Raw genomic sequence first — 17099 nt, 5'->3', positions numbered from 1 at the left:
AATGTTAATTAATGAAGCTTTAGCGTTTACAAAGAATCATGAAAGCTTGTATATAAAACTATCCTGTATCATGAATAAACTGCTTAGATAGTATATAAGGTACACATATTTTAACAAATAATAAAACAACATTTTCTATAATATTTAATTGTTTATTGATATAGAACCTTGTCACATGTAAGAAAGTTTTGAATAACAATGATCATGTCTGACAGGATCATCAATGATACGTTTTTGTCGTCGATTCTTAATGTGCTTTTTAGGAGTACCCTCTTTGTGATCATTTACTGGTTTTTCAGGATAATTTTGTGGTTGATCCAATGCCAACTCCTCAGAAACAAAAATTTTTTGCTGACTTATTTCTGATTCTTCAAATATGAGAACTTGCTGCTGATTCTTTAATGGATTTTCAGATATAAACATTGGTTGAACCTTGTTATTATTCTCAAAATTGTCGATTTCTTTTTGTGCATATACTATATTCTCAAAAACACTGTTTTTTTCATCATGTGTTTTTTCAAAATCGTTTAAGGTTCTTTGATTTTCAGTTGCCTCGTTGAGTATACAAGGTAAATTAGATTGATCTGGTTGATCATCATGTGTTTTTTCAAAGTCGTTTAAGGTTCTTTGATTTTCAGTTGTCTCGTTGAGTATACAAGGTAAATTAGGTTGATTTGGTTGAACATCATGTGTTTTTTCAAAATCGTTTAAGGTTCTTTGATTTTTAGTTGTCTCGTTGAGTTTACAAGGTAAATTAGATTGATCTGGTTGATCGTGCGATGGTATTTTCTCAAAAAATTGTTCTGAAAAATTCGCTGCTTGATCTTTCTCATATTTTTCAGATATTCTAAATGGATTATAAGAAGGACTTTCTTCACGATTATAATTTTTCTGCGTTTGCATATACAATGGCTTTCTTTCATAGTAATCTATCTTTCGTTTTTTAGACAATCTTGACGAATCGTACGATGTACTAGGAGAATCATTTTTCCGTTTGTAAGATGTACGGTCGTAACACGGACTTTGAGCACGACGAGTATGATTACTTTTGTTTGGTATTCTACATGACTTGTACGAATGATTTCTCTCATTTTCATCATTTCTATCACTATTTGTTATTCTAAATGGATTGTAGGATGGACTTTCACTACGTCGATAATTGTTTTCTTTTTTAATAATTTTAAATGAATTGTCCAAAGGACTTTTACTACGGGTATTTGCTTCAGTTTTTCCAAGTGTTTTTAGGCAATTGCCTTGAAAATCTTGACTTTGATGATCATCTTCGTTCTGAGATATTCTGAATGGATTTGGATCACAAGAACTGCGTGAGCATGAAGGTTGTAACGAATCATCAAACCAAATATGTTTAGCATGAGATACCATATTTTTATCATGTTCAACTGTATCACTAATTTTATATCCTTCTTTGCACACATCATTTTTATCATAATTTTTTTCAGTATTTAAATTTTTTTTTCCTTTGGGGGATTTATCGCTTCTTGAATCTTCATGATATCTACTCTTTTCTTTTTTCTTAGATTTTTTCTTAGATTTTTTCTTAGCTCTATCACGATCCTTTTTTTCGGGGTAGTCTTTGTTTAAAATAGAGTGAATATCGCCGTGACGCTTCTTTACTTTATGTTTACCATTTTTTCGAGAAGAGCTACTTGATCTTTCATCTATATTATTTTAGGAAGTAAAATTATATTGTTATTCAAGTAAAAAATGTATGACAGTTAGAATTCAATCATATATATACGATTATATATATTTTCGGTTTTCTATAAAAAATTTATCATTAGCAAAGTTATACAATTCAAAATTGCTACTAGTAAGGTCTGTAACTTTGGTGATAATAGTGTTGGTTACCAGGATTTTGATAGTGTCTGTCTCTATCTCGGTTTCCATCTCTATATCTATTTCTCTCATGACCATGTCGCTGTCTGTCTCGGCGAGGCCAGTTATTAGATCTCTGTGCTGTATTATGCCAAGGATCAACAATGGGAGGTTTCCGAATAACTGATGATTTTACCTTCATAAATCTTTCATCGCTCTCGGTATAACGATCTTTGAATTCTAATTCACTATCTTTCAAAAAGTTTTGTTGTTCTTGAGTTAAAATTGAAGTCATGATGAAAATTCACAGAATTTTGGGGATGGCGACTAGTGAATCTGAAACTGAAAAATACAATCATTTTTAGATTAACTTTTCTGTTATTATTAAAATATCATTACTATTAAGATATAAAATATTGTATGAATACTTACATTTTTCACCAATTAAATTCTCAAGTTTGAGCAAGTAGAAACTTCTATCTGTACGAGTTACTCTATTAGACGTTATGTCTGCTTTTGGAACAAAATACCTGGAAATAAGTTTTAATATAAGAAAAAATTATAATTCAAGTATTAAAATTAATAATATTTATAAACATACCATCCGTGATGATGTTTACATTGAGTGCATACACAAGGTCTCCAGTAATATCCAGGATACCACAAAGGAGTACTTTGCCACTGAAAGATAATAAAGATTAATAAATACGAGTGTTATATAGTTTCATATTGAAACAATGTCATTGCCAAAAAAAATGTATTTTTTTAAAAAACATTAAGACAACCTTAAAAACATTGAATTAAATTGAGTTAATAAGAAAAACCTTATGAGAATGATTTTGAAAATGTTCCATTTTCTTGACTACGGTACTTAAAGAAATTATACGTACATTACGAACTAAAGTACAATCTGCATGAGCAACAGTAATTGCATCAAACTTGATTTTGAGAGGATTAGTCAATAACTGTATACTAACTCCTTTTTGGTCAAATAAAGTTTTATGAGAAATCACTTGAGCAAGAGGACTTAATTGGTTGTTGATATATTTTGGATCAGCTAAATGTTCACCACATTCACGACACAAAATGTAATCTGTTAAAAAATTATATGCTAAGTATTAATTAACAAAAATTAATGAGTAAAAGGTACAGAATACCTTGGTTGTTGGAAGTTTCAAAAATATCAATTGCTCTGTGTGAGTAAGTGGAAATGATAGCAGTAAATAAAACGATTAGAATAGGAAGCAAAGTGAAGGATGGAGAACGAAAATTCGAAATCAATGTTGCTATTATGACCATTTTAAAGATGTACAATGTTGAAACTAGTTTGTACTATTATGGGCATAATTGACTTTCATTTTTTTTCTCGCTTAATGCAATTGTTACAACGATACATCTACAAAAATATGCAAAAAACATAAAAATATCTAAACAAAATACAAATTAATGATACTTTTATCAAGAAATGTAACCAGTTATGCGTCTTACATACCTTCGCTATAAGTTTGACCTTGCAGAGTTAGCTCCGAACTAAGATACACAAAACAATAACGATTCGTGTATGTCACTGAACCGTATTAGATGTAATGGTGTTTTTAATTCAGCATACACTTCTTGTTTTTAGATGTCGCCGTGGAGCGCACGTGCTACAATGTTCGTTGCAGGCTTGCAGGCTGCAGCTTGCACAACGCACATTCAGACTTCAGACAGTGTGACCGTGTACACGATTATAAATATAGATATACTACCAATAGTGTAAAGCGCCATCTGGTTTCTTTCACGATCGGACTCACTGAGCTGGACTCTAACAAACAGTGAGCGCGAAATTCAAATTCGTCTAAAGATGCAATTTAAAAAATCTATCTATTGTAAAATTTTTGTTGGCATAAATCAAAAATAAAATTGCTGACACAAAATTAGAGTGGTAATCATATTTTTATTTTAATAAATATAAAAAAATGTTTACAATGGAGCGTTTTCAGATTGTCGCGAAATGATCACCTTACTGATTTGCTTGGAGGAATAACAATTGGTGTTGCGGGCAGAGCTGTACATACACACTGTCAGTCACACTGACAGTCACTTACAATCTTGGCCTATCTTTTTGCACAACTGTGAATGTCATAATATCGACAGTGAAAGACGCGCCGCACACGATCGACGATAAAACAATTAAACTCTTCATGTATGCAATATAACAGGTTAAATTATGAGATTTAAAAAAGATGCCGCTAAAGATCGAAACACTCCTTCAGTCTCGAAAATTCCAAAAACTTCCAAAAACTTTGAGTCTGAGTATGAGTCATGTAAAAAATGTCCAATTAATGTAATTTGAGTTCTCAAGGTTGCTCCATCTTTGATACATTTACACGTATTTGTGCGTCTACTGCTAGGACGCTTCGCATATAATTTTGCATCTCCGTGAGACTTACAACCTGCTGCTGCTACAAGTGCAGACTGAGAGCATAAAAGATCGAGGCTTTGTTTGTAAACATCAACCGAAGCATCTTCAAATGTATCCAGTGAGTAATTTCACCGTGATAAAATTTAAAAAGTGTAGCAACGAATCGATTAAAATGTCACATTTTAATATGTGTAAATATTTCAAAAATGAATTTTCGCTCTTTTATTTATATAGGGACTACAAAATGTTGGTACCGGCGATGAGCCTCCACCACACATACAACAATGGTTTGCTTTAGCAGATAATGACAGGAATGGTGTAATAACAGCTAAAGAGTTACAGCGTGTTTTGGCAAATGGCCAAGGTGGCACTTTTTCTGATAAGTGCTGTCAGTTATTGACTGGTAATATCTTAGCTTGTAATTTATTGTTTCCATATGATTAATATATTTTCAAAATATAATTGCAGGATTATTTGGAAAACAGACTAGAGGTTCGATAAATTACGTTGAGTTTCAAGGACTTTTCAATTACATTAACAGTTGGTTAGGAATTTTCAAGGGATTTGATAAAGATAATTCTGGTACAATACAAGAAGGAGAGCTTGCTGAAGCTTTCACGCAAATGGGTTACAGGTTTTCACCTGAATTCTACAGTAATGTAATGCGAATGAATGATCAAAACAGCTCTGGTAATATTACAGTTGACCAATTTATTGTTTTATGTATCCGAGTACAAAAGTTTACAGGTAAATGACATTTTAATAATATATATAATTAATAAAATTCAAAACCACTGATACTATTTTTCCGCATATTGTTTACAGAGGAATTTAGAAAAAGAGATACTGGAGCTCAGGGAGTAATCAACATTGGATTTGAAGATTTCCTTACAATTACCCTTGGCTGCGATTATTTGTGAATTTAAGTTTTAAATAATTTTTTAAACATCACTCCTTAGGACAACATTTTAAACTGTTTTATCAATTTGACAAATTATCCAAAAATTGTGATTTTTATTTTTAAAACCTTATATTTTTGTATGCTTGTTATATGTAAATGCTTGTAAAAACTTATGATGTAGATAATAAAAATATTTTTTAACTATTTTCAAACTTGTTATTTTTTGAAAACATTAATTCCATTGGACATGGGTTTTATTTGGGTTTTACTGTGGTTACCATGGAAACATAACTTTAAAGCAAAGAATAGAGTCATATTGACAAATTTTTTTAAAATAAAATATTTATCTAAAAATGCCAATTATAGATATATTCTCTAGTGATGTCAGATATTTGTACAGAGTTAGATTATGTTCTTCAAGCGCTTTTTGTGTCCTAATTGCTTTTTTATTTTCTGTCTTAACTCCTTTATTATTTGTACACTATGCAGGAGGTAAATACATAGGGTTATTACTAAGTTGTTGGTATTATTAATTAAAATCATTCATTTTTATTAGGATATTGGATTAGAACTAGAACATATTGGGAAGTACCAGATGTCCATTTTAAACATAAATATTTATTATTAATTGAGCAAGATAATTTAGATCCATTAATTTGCTCAACATTTTCTCATTATAAAGATAATCCAATAAAAGATCATTGCAGTATAGTGAAGGTGAGTTATATTACAGATCTTGTAATAAATCAAATATTTATGGAATATATGAATGGCTTTTTAGGTAAAAGAAGTCGATAGAGATGTAAATGGACTGCAGGACTATCTTAAATTTGAAGTAGAGCTTTACACTGCAAAACCTATTCGGTCTTTAATTCTATTACTATTTTTCAACTATGAATTAAAGGTATGATAGAATTGTTACAGTTATCTAATCTAAAAATCAAAATTTTGCTCTAATACTATCAAATATTGTATGGAACTTATGTGAATATGCCATGTTGTACAGCTTGTTTTAAAGGAAAAGCGTTCGTACACTTTTGCATAAAGTACGGTAAATTATATTTTATATTTTAAGGAACACATCAGAGTTGCAGTAGAAGCTATGACAATAATAGAGTATACAGTTTCACAAAATATTCAAGAATTATACTTTATTGGAGATTTGATGCTTCGTCAAAATAATGTTTTGTACCATGATGAAATGTACTTGGATGATAACAGTACAGATATTAATGATTTCACATTGGTCAATCTGTTAACAGAAAATGCTAATAGATTACGTAAGATATTTCATAGAAAATTCACATATAAAAAAAAATTACTTTTCTATAGATGTCTTTTTTATAATCACAGTTTCTGGTAAAATAAGTAATCTCAAAGTTTTACCGAGTCTTGGTTTCATCAAGGATGAACCAGTAAAAATAAAGGTAGAAATAGTTTATGCCTCTCAACCAGTCAAGTATCAACCAGGATTCTGGGAGGAAATAAAATGGGGATGGATGCAGTATCTATCCATATTTGTTATTGTCATATACTTTGCTAGGAAAATATTGACAAGACTTTTTACATCGAAGACTTTGAGGAGCTACACCGTTACTCCGTGGCACTTGAAGACACATTAAAATATAAGAAAAAAGCATTCATATCTTGATTTGTATTCTATTTTCAAATGAAATAAACTAAAATAATTGTAATATTATTTTATTCGTAATAAAGACTGATGTTTTTTCAAATTTTCCATCGAAATTTGATGCACTCGCGTGCTAATCATCAATAAAATTGGCAAAATTTTTCTCATATATGCCAATTAAGTCCGTTTGTCTTCCAGTGCTTTGTCTTTGCAAACGTCACTTTATAATTGCCTCATGAATATATTAATAATATCGCGTGGACGCGAAACGTATCATGTACATCGCATTGTTACTCTTCGAAGATATAGACACTCATGCACAGAGGCCGAAACGCAGCAGGCAGCGAAGCAACTTTAAATCAGTGCATGTGTAACGGTGTTAATTATTGTCGAGCGAGAATACTCTTAAACCTATTATATCCTATATAACTGTCTATACATTAGATCAGAAATCAGAATGACTGCTGCTCGCCGTGAGAGCGCATGACCGCGTACATACATCTCTTTTTTGCATTTAGTCTGTGTTTTACTTTTGACGGTGAATTGTTATATACTTGGCAGGTGCCGCGGGATAATACAAGATTTGGAATTAAGGCAGTTTCGTGAAAATCAAGTTACACCGTCGCCGATAAGTGGGTAAGACGAATTGTCATATAAAAGCTATCATTGCGATAACATAATGGGGTCGACCAAGTTGAACTCATCGTAGACTCTGCTTACGAAAACTAGCACTTTTCCATTTAAATTGAGACAGCAAGAAGTGGACGATCAGTGCTAGGTTTTATCGATATATAGTTGAACGATATAAAATAAATCAGAACAAAGCAGGCCCGAGACAGAAAATGAATGAAAACGGATATTAGATTTCGAGAGAAAAAAATATCGAAAATGGAGTTTGATTTTTTATTTGCAACAGACTTTGACTATATGTGATATAGTGTGAACGAGGTACGCGTACCGTGAATTAAAGAGCTGCACTGCGTGCGTGTGCTAGTAGTGTGAGTAACGCTTCGAACGCTGCTGGTAAGGCCTAACGAGAGACACGCTTGGATGCACATTTGGCCTCCGCGAGTCGCTTATTTATTGTCAGCTAGTATCCTCTTACAAGGTTTACCCCCCCCCCCCCCCNTTTCCCCCCCCCCCCCCAACGTACATACAATAGTGTACGTGCAGCTGTCTCTGCAATCCGTGTGGGTGCAAAATTTATTCGAGAGGGCATAATACGCCGAGCGAGGATCGAGCCCGAACTTGACACAGAAATGCGCTGCTCTAAGTACATATTTTCAAGAAAAAATCGTCTTTACAATTGAATTATGCAGCCGAGAACTTCTTCGTCTTCTAATGTCTTTACGAATAATGCGAATACTTTATGAGGCTTGAACTGGTATGTTATTAACATATCTGATTATAAATACGTGTTGAAAATCAGTAATTGAATGAATTCACCGATGATCTCGTCGATAAGGCGTTACATCATCGACGAGGGACGACGACGCGCATACTTAGCGTACAGGCACTTTTTTGTTTTATAAGAAATAATAATTCGGAAAACAAAGATGAGCTCCTTATAAAAATGCCCTTGATGGGATAACAGCGCGAATCGTTTTCGTATTCTTCCGTCCCACAGCGAATGCCTTGTAATTTCAGACTTTAGGTATTTTAGGCAAAACCTTAGATAAAAAATGTTTCTGAGATTTAGTTTGCGTCAAATTGAACTGGTCTTCTTATTCCAACATAATGCGTTGGAATCGCCAATTTGCCCATACTACCGAGCTGTCATAAGCAGCGTGCAGGACGTTTCGTACGTGCCCGCCCATCGCGTGCGTAAGCTCTCGGAGCAGACGACTGCCAATTGCGATGCTCGATAGCCTGCTGTGTTTCGATACTGACTCGAGTGCAGCCTCCGTGTGCGCGTCCGTATATCGGTGAGGCACCGCTAGCTATATATTTCGCCTCGTACTCTCTATTTGAAGTTGGCACTTTTTTTCGCTCTGTAATAGTAAAGCGCCTGCCGTGTGCTGGTGGTTGTTGTGCGGCAATATATATATGTATCACGCATATACGTGACTCATATACACACTGCATCAACACACTTGAGCCTGTTCTGCTGTGTTACCCTGCCTTGCGCGTCTGTCAGTGTTCTCTGTTGTGTGTTCTATACATCTTTGGCAGTGTCGTCGTCGCATAATCGTGCAGCGTTACGTCGTCCGTTCTAAGAACGCTTCCAACGACCATCAGCCGAGCTTCTTTTTCTAATTTGCCTCTGCGCCTCTCTATGCATCTATAGTACTTCATTGCTGCAATTATCGACTTTTGCTTTTGTTTATTATTGTACTTAGCCGCAGTGAAACAATTCTTGGTGTTGAGTCGACTAACGAGCTTCTGTCTCTACCCCGGCAAGGTACGCTTCTTTTTACTCTACTGAATCGACTCGCTCTGTAATTCTCACTTGCGATAAAATCAACCCCTTCAACGAAGCTTTAATTTCACAGCATTGTGTTTCGTTTTTATCGAGTGGTGTCATAATTAAATCATTACTGTAATACCGTTTAAATCTTTCAGTTAGTCTCTAGCACAACGTAAACCTCATTGTAATTTTCTTTCATTATCTATTTTTTCAGATTTCTAAGATTGTTTCAACCTGGAATTTTGCTTAAAACTTTTAACAAAGCAATAAATATGAGTATCAATTCCAAAAATAAGGTAGTCGATGCCTTCCGCAAGCTCTTCCACTCATCCAATAAGATGATTGAACCAAAGAAAGATGAAAAAAAGTCCTCCAGTTCACCCAGAAGATTACTTTGTCGACATAAAACTGATGCAGTTCAACCAGCCGAATCGCATCTTTCTGAACAGCCAGGCCCCAGTCTTTATGATCTTTTGAAAGATAAAAAATCATCCGTCAATAATTCACAAGTATACATTACACCTTAAACACTTTTATTATAATGAACTATTTATTTACTTTATGAAATGTTTACAGAAACCCATTGAAAAGCAAGTAGGGATTCGTCAAAAAAGACTGATGAAAGAATTTGCAGAAATTCAGAAAATCCAGAATCACCCAGATTCGTCTTTTACTGCCGAACTAATAAATGATAATTTATTCGAGTGGCACATTAGATTAAAAAAAATTGATGAAGAAAGTCAGTTATTCAAAGACATGACAAAACTTGGAATTAATCATATACTGCTACACATTTCTTTCCCAGAAAATTTTCCATTTAGTCCTCCATTCTTGAGAGTTATCTCACCTTTTATTGAAAGAGGTTTTGTGATGGAAGGAGGTGCAATTTGTATGGAATTGTTAACTCCAAAAGGGTGGGCTAGTGCTTATACAGTTGAAGCTGTGATAACACAATTTGCTGCCAGTGTTGTAAAAGGCCAGGTATGTAAAGAATGTATTAATCTTTACAATTGAAATATTTCTTTAAACTAATTAAAAATTTTTTTAGGGCCGAATCTATAATAAAACAAAAAATTTCAAAGAATTTAATCAACGATCTGCTAAAGAGTCATTTAGAAGTTTGGTCAAAACTCATGATAAATATGGTTGGGTAACTCCTTCTCTATCTGAAGGTTAAAGATAATAGTTTTCAAAAACGTGCCACAAGATTTACCATTTTGAATTTATTTATTTATATTTTCGAAAAAATTATAGAATGATCATTATTCATTCTGATATTAGCATGCTGTTTTTTTGAAATCCAAGCATAAGCAAATGCAATCATAAACAAAATTTAACAAATTATATAACTTGAGAGAAGAATTTCACTAATCAAATTAGTCAATATGCACCTAGTCTTATTTTTAAGAATATAAGTTATTGTGATAATTTAGTAAGTTATGATTATTGTTGATTTTCTTAGTTGTTAATTTTTGTGTCTATTACCTCGAATGTAACAATAAATGAATGAAAAATTTTAATGTCGGTTTGAATGAAAAGTTTGAATTTGGAGAATTAATATTATCTAGTTTAAGAATAATTAGAACAAAACATGAAGTGCATATATTTTAGATACTAAAAATTTTGAAAATTAAATTTTTTCAAGCCGAGCCAATAGTTAAATATTTTCAAAATCAAGCTTAACGTACCAAGGTAGCATCAAAGTTATATTTGTTTACAGCTAATCAAGTTTAGTTGATCTGCGAGAATATGATACACTTAAAAAACATGCAATCAGTATGAAGATGTGTCCAAAATTGACAAGAATTATATAGCATTAGTTTTATGAATGCATGTTGATAGATCTATAAACAAATTATTGTATTCCTACCAAAATTTTTATTTGGTATAAGCATGAAAGCCAATAGTTTATATTGAGCGCCATAGAATTTCTTTGATGAATCTGTCGAAATCCAATGTAAATTAAATCATAATGTATTGTAGAGAAACTACAATGATTTCCATAATTGTGCGAATGTACATAAATATTTATTGAATGCTTTTTCACATATTTCAAATAATCATGTAAATTACCGAGATACAATAAAACTTGATCTCCAGAAAGGTTGTTTAAATAAAAGGTAGTGTTTGTAAATGAATCCTTGTCATTAATATTCTTTGGACTTGAAAAACGAGCGTGTCAGCGTTATATCTGCCAAACTTTCAGTGCAGTGTCAGTTGTCACACGTAAAATCAATAGAAAAAGTCGTTCTCTAGCTTTATTCTACAGATGTCACGATTGTACTACTTCCAAGTCTTACCTATACGTTGATGTCCAAGGCTCACACTTTAGGTACAGCTGAAGTTGATGACAATAGCTACAGAAAACGTTTTCGAGCTTGTATCGAGTGTAGTTGATCATGCATATATGAGATCACTCTTTACTTTCTTTTTAGCATATTTGAGCCCTCTGGCTGCGATAAAGTCAACCGAAATTCGAATTGTTCGAAGTGTTGTAAAAAGAAAGGAAACTGACCGTTGATTACGTACCTATTTGATTTTTTAGATTTTCTTACAATAAATAAAAAAGAAAAAAATGTTATTCCAGTTTTTGAAAGATTTTACCTACAACTTGGTTGTGTGACGTAGTATATGTGTGTGCGTGTGTGTGTGTGTGTACGAGCTAGCTAGCTCAGTGAGGGTTGCCGGTTGTTGCGAACGTTGAGCGTCGCGAGTTCTGGCGATTTGAATGTGTTTGTCCGTTGGAGCCAGCGTAGGCGCGCGAGGCAATTGTTTTCATCGTGTTTTCGCGTTGAGTTCGTAGTGCACAAGTGCGTTTTTCGAGTGACTGGGAGTGCATAATCCGCAGTTGTGCGAGTGGATACAGTGCATGTTGTATCGGTGTAATTCTCTCAACGAGCAGCTAGACGTGTGTCCAAGAAGGATCCGTTCAAAATTCGACTATTATCGTGTGTGGCAATCGATCATTGGGAAGGTAGGACCTCGACATTTACATAAGATAGCCTAGACGCGTTCGAGTCCGTTGCGGGCCACAATTGACGAGATGGTTTGTTGACTCGGTCCAGTCGGTGCCCCGTTTTCACAGTATTCACGCGCAGTTAACGATAATTCAGCACAGTTGGTCAATGTCTTAGCATTTGAAAATGTGATTTCTCAGCGAAACTTTGCGCAGAGAACGAGAGGATTGCCGAGTATTCGAGGATAGGGGAAAAATTACATTTTCAGGAACTTAAATGACATTTGTCGTAAGAGATGCTGAATCATTTGGCGTATCGATGGAACATCGTCTAAAATGTCCGTAGCAAAAATAACAAGCAGTTTTAATCAGCTAATGTCCGCGCGTATAGGCGCGCAGATCCAAAGCGTTATGGACTTTTTGATTCGCAAAACGTTAGCAGAAGCTATAAGCGATAAATATCATCCTGGCAAAACGTTTGCTTCGGCTGGGCATATAGATATATATAGGTGCGTGGCATTCCATACATGGGAATCGTTAATCGTCGCGATGATTCTCTCTCTGTCTCCGCGTGTGGCAATCGCCTAATGGATCGGGCCGCGATCGTATGCGCGTCGTTGTTACTCGTCCCGCGCTTTTGCCCGACAACTCGTAAAATTCAGCGGCGTCGATAATCTATATAGCCGAGCAACTTCGGCGCGTTTTCGACCTTTTTCGTCATTACTTAGCGGCCAAAACGAGGAGGAGAACGAGCAGAAATCAGTCGAAAAACGGCTGCTAATTCGGACTTTGCATTCAGATGGACGCGCGGCTACACAAAGTAATTCGTACGAATTATACGAGCCAGTGGTTCGAGCTCGAAATAGAAGCAAAAAAGAAAAAAAAAGTTGGCTAGGTCGCATCGAGTGCTGAGGAAGATTATAGCGCGCAGAGGTGGCACCACGAGGCTGAATCTTTTATAACGTATCGTCTCTCGGCGCGCAATAGCTATACTATCATGTACGAGTCGTTGAAAGCTGCCGTGCCTATCACGCGAGGCCGTAGAAATACAAGCGAATCGAGTTTGTTAAATATTCATCGCGGCTGAGCTTTTTCCGTTGCGCGACAAATTCGAGAAATTCGCGAAATCGGAGAAGCAGCTATTATTTTGGCCCGAATCGATCCATCAGACAACGCACAGCGCCATTATATGAACGAGAGGGCCGATATATCGTTCTATAGGTCGGATTCGTTAGAATTCTGCGAGTGCAGCGTCCTCCGGAGACCATAATCGGCCGAGCTCCTCCCCCAGGTATATATCTATGCTTAGCCTTGATTTCGGGCCTCTTTTCTTTTATTCCTCTTGCCCGGCTCCTTGCGGCGATTCGCGGAGAGATTGCGACTGTAAGAGAGACGCGTAATTTGCTTTTCAGTTCTCTGCTTCCATTTGCATTTAGATGTGAAAATGGGCAAGTGTCAGCTGTGCTGTCTTGGAAGCTTCGCTCGTCGCACTGCATCGTCGTCGTCCGGAGGCTCGCGAGACTCGACGACCAAGTGTGACCAAAGGAGCTTCGAAGCTGGCCTGGCTGCCGAGTTACCAAACGTCCATTGGCCATTTCCAATCGATAGGAGCTATGGCCTTCGCAGATGGTACCAATCGAGATTTAAAAAAAAAAAAAAAACCCGTGCATGTCGCAGGTAGTCTCCTGGATAGGCTGCATAGCTCGGTCAAGCTTGCGCAAGCTCGAGTGCATAAATATGGAGTCTGGCGCGATTTCTCGAGCGCAATCTCGGAAAAGCTGATATTTAATTGGAAACAACGTTTCGGCTTCGGAATATATACGAATCTAACTGTACGAAGACTACTGGAAAGCACTTGGTCGAAATGAGCGGCATCACTGCGGACCTTAGGTCCTTGGGCGAACGATGAATTATATCGACGAAATTTTGACAATAATTAGCTGGCAAATTTATCTGGCCATTGGAATACGGGGCCCCTCGTCTATGGACCTATAAACACATACGTCACGAGTCAATTGGGTCATTGTTCAGCTCCATCCAAAAGAATCGACGACGATAACAAGACGAGAGTATAGAGGTATTTTATTCCATCGCAAAGGCGAGTCGGCGGGCTGCGCTCCTCTGCCTCGAGCTGGCATGTGCGTCGGCCGAAAGATCGATAAGTCCGCTGTGTACCGCATACTGCAGCATGGCAATACGAGCTTTATATAGCTGGTCTGCCTCGTGGATACTCGTATATAGGTATATAGCGTGCGTGTGGGCCGGCTTCTGGTCGGGAGTGGTCGGCTACTACTGCCACACTCGCACCAGCTGAGCCTTATACAACTGCTAGGCAGAAAACGATGTTTCGTGTGCCTATCCTGGCTCGATGTAGTACGTATGCATCGTGGACGAGATCACGTTGTTCATCACAAAGTTAAAAGAGTCAGTCAAAACGAGACGGGTCACCCCATCGGCTTATTAATCGAAGATTCCTTGAATATAGCAGATAAGTTAACTCGAGTTGGCTCTCAAGTTTACTGTTTCAAAGCGTCCACGTTGATGTAACGTAGTTTTTCCTCGGACTCGAGAGCATATAAAAATATGCTAATGCACGCGTACACAGATAACAGCTGCGCAGCCCTAGAGCATTTCGCAGCGAGCGAGCCAGAGTTACGGTGTGTTTCGCGCGCGATATGCATTGGAACGCACTGCAATTTGTACTTTAGCTGTAATTAATTTACTAGCGCAACGAGTCTGCAGCAGCTGCAACATACACACGCACACACAGAGCCTTTTCAAGATAATCCTCTAATTGTTCCGCCGGACTTGATGAGGCGGTATTAATATCGCTTATTCCGCCAGGCAGAGCCTGGAATTCGCGCTTTGTTGGCGCGCTTAAAATTTATACGCAGGCAAATTGAGAGTAGCGCGGCAGCGGGTTAGTATAGGCGGCTAGTAGGCCTCGCGATAAAATGTCCGAACTGGCGCCGAGAGCTCGAGCGGCGAAAATGACGTCGATTGGCAAAGTATACGGGGGCCAGAGGAGCTCCACAGGTAGCGGGCCATTTGCTTTGGCAGGCTCTCGCGTCGCCGAATTAAAAAGCTATAGCTCTCGAGTAGTAGTAGTCGTCGGCCAAAGTGCCGCTCTGTGCGCGTCGATGCGCGGCAGGCTTAAAATTTCGCCCATCGATCGTGTCCCGCGTAAAAGCCAGCTCTCCACCGTATATGTGTGTACGCTATACGCAGATAATAATTGCGCAGCTGTTTGCATATTCATCGGCTGGCGGCGGGGGGAGCGCGACACGAGCTTCGATTATAATCACCGCCGCGCGCGACACTGATTCGAAGCTACGACGATATTACCTTTACATAATTCGACTCTACTAACGCCCCGAGTATACCGAGGGCCGCTTTTAATCGGGATAACGACCTCGGTACCGATAACGTTATACAGTCCGATGACGCTCCGCGCGTCCGCCGAGGTATCTCTCTGTATAGCCAGTGACTTTTGCGCCCGGGCAAGCGTCGAGAAACGATAATGTTATACGTAGCTATAGCGGAAATTCGACCCGTCGTCCCCTTTTTTCCTTTATTCCCATTTTTGAGCCAAGAAGGCCGAGCTCTCGAGTACATAGGACTCGACCACTGCGATACGTAGCGAGCTTTCCGGCCGTACAATATAAGAGAGAGAAAGAGAATAAGCAAGCTACAGTCGTGCACTCGTCCGAACGCGCACTCGACAATGTACGTAATAATATGTAAAACGATAAGGGCCATGCGTGGCCTTTGCCTCGCTCAAAACGAGCGAGAATTCGATTAAGATGCAAGGAGCCGATAAGGGCCGCGACGATGCGCATGTTAAATCGACCAAGCTCTGGCAGCACACGGCGTACCGCAGCTAGTCTGCATGCCGAGATAAGTTTCCTCTTCTTTCTTTCTTTCTTTCTTTCTCTTCTCGTACTCGGACCGTCCCGCGTCTAGCTCTACCTATACAGCTTAAGACCAGTCCGAGCAACCGAGCTTGCAGATGGAAATCATTCGATCGAGTCTATTTCGACCAAACAACTAATCGGACTCGAGCGAAATATCTGTCATATAGCTTATATTAAGCGAGTCGGAAATCTGGCCTGGAACGTGCCAGATGTTGTCCGCAACGAGCGTCACATACTCTGCAGCAGCAGCGAAACTCGCAGCTCGCTCCATCTCCGGATCGTCGTCAGTCAGCATGAGTCGCGGAACAAAGAAAGGATCGTGCTGCAGCCAAGGAGCCGAGGACCGATCCAACTTTCTGACTGCTGCTGTCGAACGTCGATTCGTGCGCAGCTATGCGTTCGTTTGTCACAGCCGCTGTATAGCTGTGCAACTTTCAAGATTTTCGACTTGGCTGCGTATTTATCATGGACTTGGCTCGCATCCCTCCTCCCTCGTCGTCTTTTTCGAATTTCGCAGCTCTTCCGTGCGCGCGATTGTCTTTGCCGAGCCAAGGCAGCAGCCGTTGAGACGCGTTAAAACACGACCGAGTCGACGGTGATCGCCAAAGGCCAAAGAACAAGAAAGGAGCAGCCGTGGAAGAAGCGACAAGACGAAAGCGAGTCGATGTGGCCTCGACGATCGACCTATTGGCTTTGCGTGTAAAATTATATGTTGTTGATGCCGCTCGACGACTCATCTTGCTCTGCGATGTACAGCGAGCGACATGTTTGCACTCGCAGCAAATACGACAGTCTCGTCTATTTTTTCGGCAAATGCACTTTCCATGTTTCGATTGAAAAAGTTGTATAGCTTTTTCAAAAGAGAGGCGGCTAGAACACTGGACGCGAAATCTGTACGAGTCTATTGGTTAGACAGGTATCAGCAGCTCGTATAGTTGCGCACGAGCCCGAGTTCGTAAACGAAGCGATTAGCTACGGAGAAAATGTAATAACGACCAAGCCGGAGGACGCAAATGGAGATAAAAGTTGGATAAAAGATGGGTTGGAGAAA

General features: G+C 37.9%; 4 protein-coding genes across 7 annotated transcripts; 3 read left to right on the top strand and 1 right to left on the bottom strand.

Annotated features, from left to right (window-relative positions):
• Window positions 1–78: 78 nt before the first annotated feature.
• Window positions 79–3569, bottom strand: LOC106656676 (uncharacterized protein DDB_G0287625-like). 2 transcript variants are annotated; one of them, XM_014377755.2, is made up of 6 exons: window positions 3329–3569; window positions 2994–3232; window positions 2727–2929; window positions 2438–2517; window positions 2269–2366; window positions 2051–2178 (listed from the first exon to the last, which is right to left on the bottom strand). In XM_014377755.2, the coding sequence occupies exons 2-6, from the start codon at window positions 3133–3135 to the stop codon at window positions 2141–2143; spliced, it is 561 nt and encodes a 186-aa protein (XP_014233241.1). In that variant the 5' UTR covers window positions 3136–3232; window positions 3329–3569; the 3' UTR covers window positions 2051–2140. The 2 variants fall into 2 exon arrangements, with proteins under 2 accessions (XP_014233239.2, XP_014233241.1); XM_014377753.2 differs by lacking the exons at window positions 2438–2517; window positions 2727–2929; window positions 2994–3232; window positions 3329–3569 and adding an exon at window positions 79–1679 and having other exon boundaries at window positions 1870–2178; window positions 2269–2361.
• Window positions 3570–3778: 209 nt separating this feature from the next.
• Window positions 3779–5409, top strand: LOC106656656 (peflin). The gene is made up of 4 exons (XM_014377727.2): window positions 3779–4358; window positions 4475–4643; window positions 4709–4987; window positions 5066–5409. The coding sequence occupies exons 1-4, from the start codon at window positions 4350–4352 to the stop codon at window positions 5158–5160; spliced, it is 552 nt and encodes a 183-aa protein (XP_014233213.1). The 5' UTR covers window positions 3779–4349; the 3' UTR covers window positions 5161–5409.
• Window position 5410: 1 nt separating this feature from the next.
• On the top strand, window positions 5411–6795 carry LOC106656655 (transmembrane protein 231-like). The gene is made up of 5 exons (XM_014377726.2): window positions 5411–5633; window positions 5698–5858; window positions 5923–6045; window positions 6217–6421; window positions 6495–6795. Exons 1-5 carry the CDS (start codon window positions 5495–5497, stop codon window positions 6761–6763), a joined length of 897 nt encoding a protein of 298 aa, XP_014233212.1. The 5' UTR covers window positions 5411–5494; the 3' UTR covers window positions 6764–6795.
• Window positions 6796–6959: 164 nt separating this feature from the next.
• Window positions 6960–11316, top strand: LOC106656645 (ubiquitin-conjugating enzyme E2Q-like protein CG4502). Of its 3 annotated transcripts, none has more exons than XM_014377715.2 (4): window positions 6960–7407; window positions 9393–9687; window positions 9755–10159; window positions 10227–11316. In XM_014377715.2, the coding sequence occupies exons 2-4, from the start codon at window positions 9451–9453 to the stop codon at window positions 10353–10355; spliced, it is 771 nt and encodes a 256-aa protein (XP_014233201.1). In that variant the 5' UTR covers window positions 6960–7407; window positions 9393–9450; the 3' UTR covers window positions 10356–11316. The 3 variants fall into 3 exon arrangements, with proteins under 3 accessions (XP_014233201.1, XP_014233200.1, XP_014233202.1); XM_014377714.2 differs by lacking the exon at window positions 6960–7407 and adding an exon at window positions 8670–9172; XM_014377716.2 differs by lacking the exon at window positions 6960–7407 and adding an exon at window positions 9204–9310.
• Window positions 11317–17099: the final 5783 nt, after the last annotated feature.

This window comes from Trichogramma pretiosum, unplaced genomic scaffold (assembly GCF_000599845.2).
Source record: "Trichogramma pretiosum strain Unisexual culture from Peru unplaced genomic scaffold, Tpre_2.0 scaffold41, whole genome shotgun sequence".
Lineage (NCBI taxonomy): Eukaryota > Metazoa > Arthropoda > Insecta > Hymenoptera > Trichogrammatidae > Trichogramma > Trichogramma pretiosum.
The sequence above is the reverse complement of the archived record's forward strand: the minus strand, read 5'-3'. Positions and strand labels throughout refer to the sequence as shown.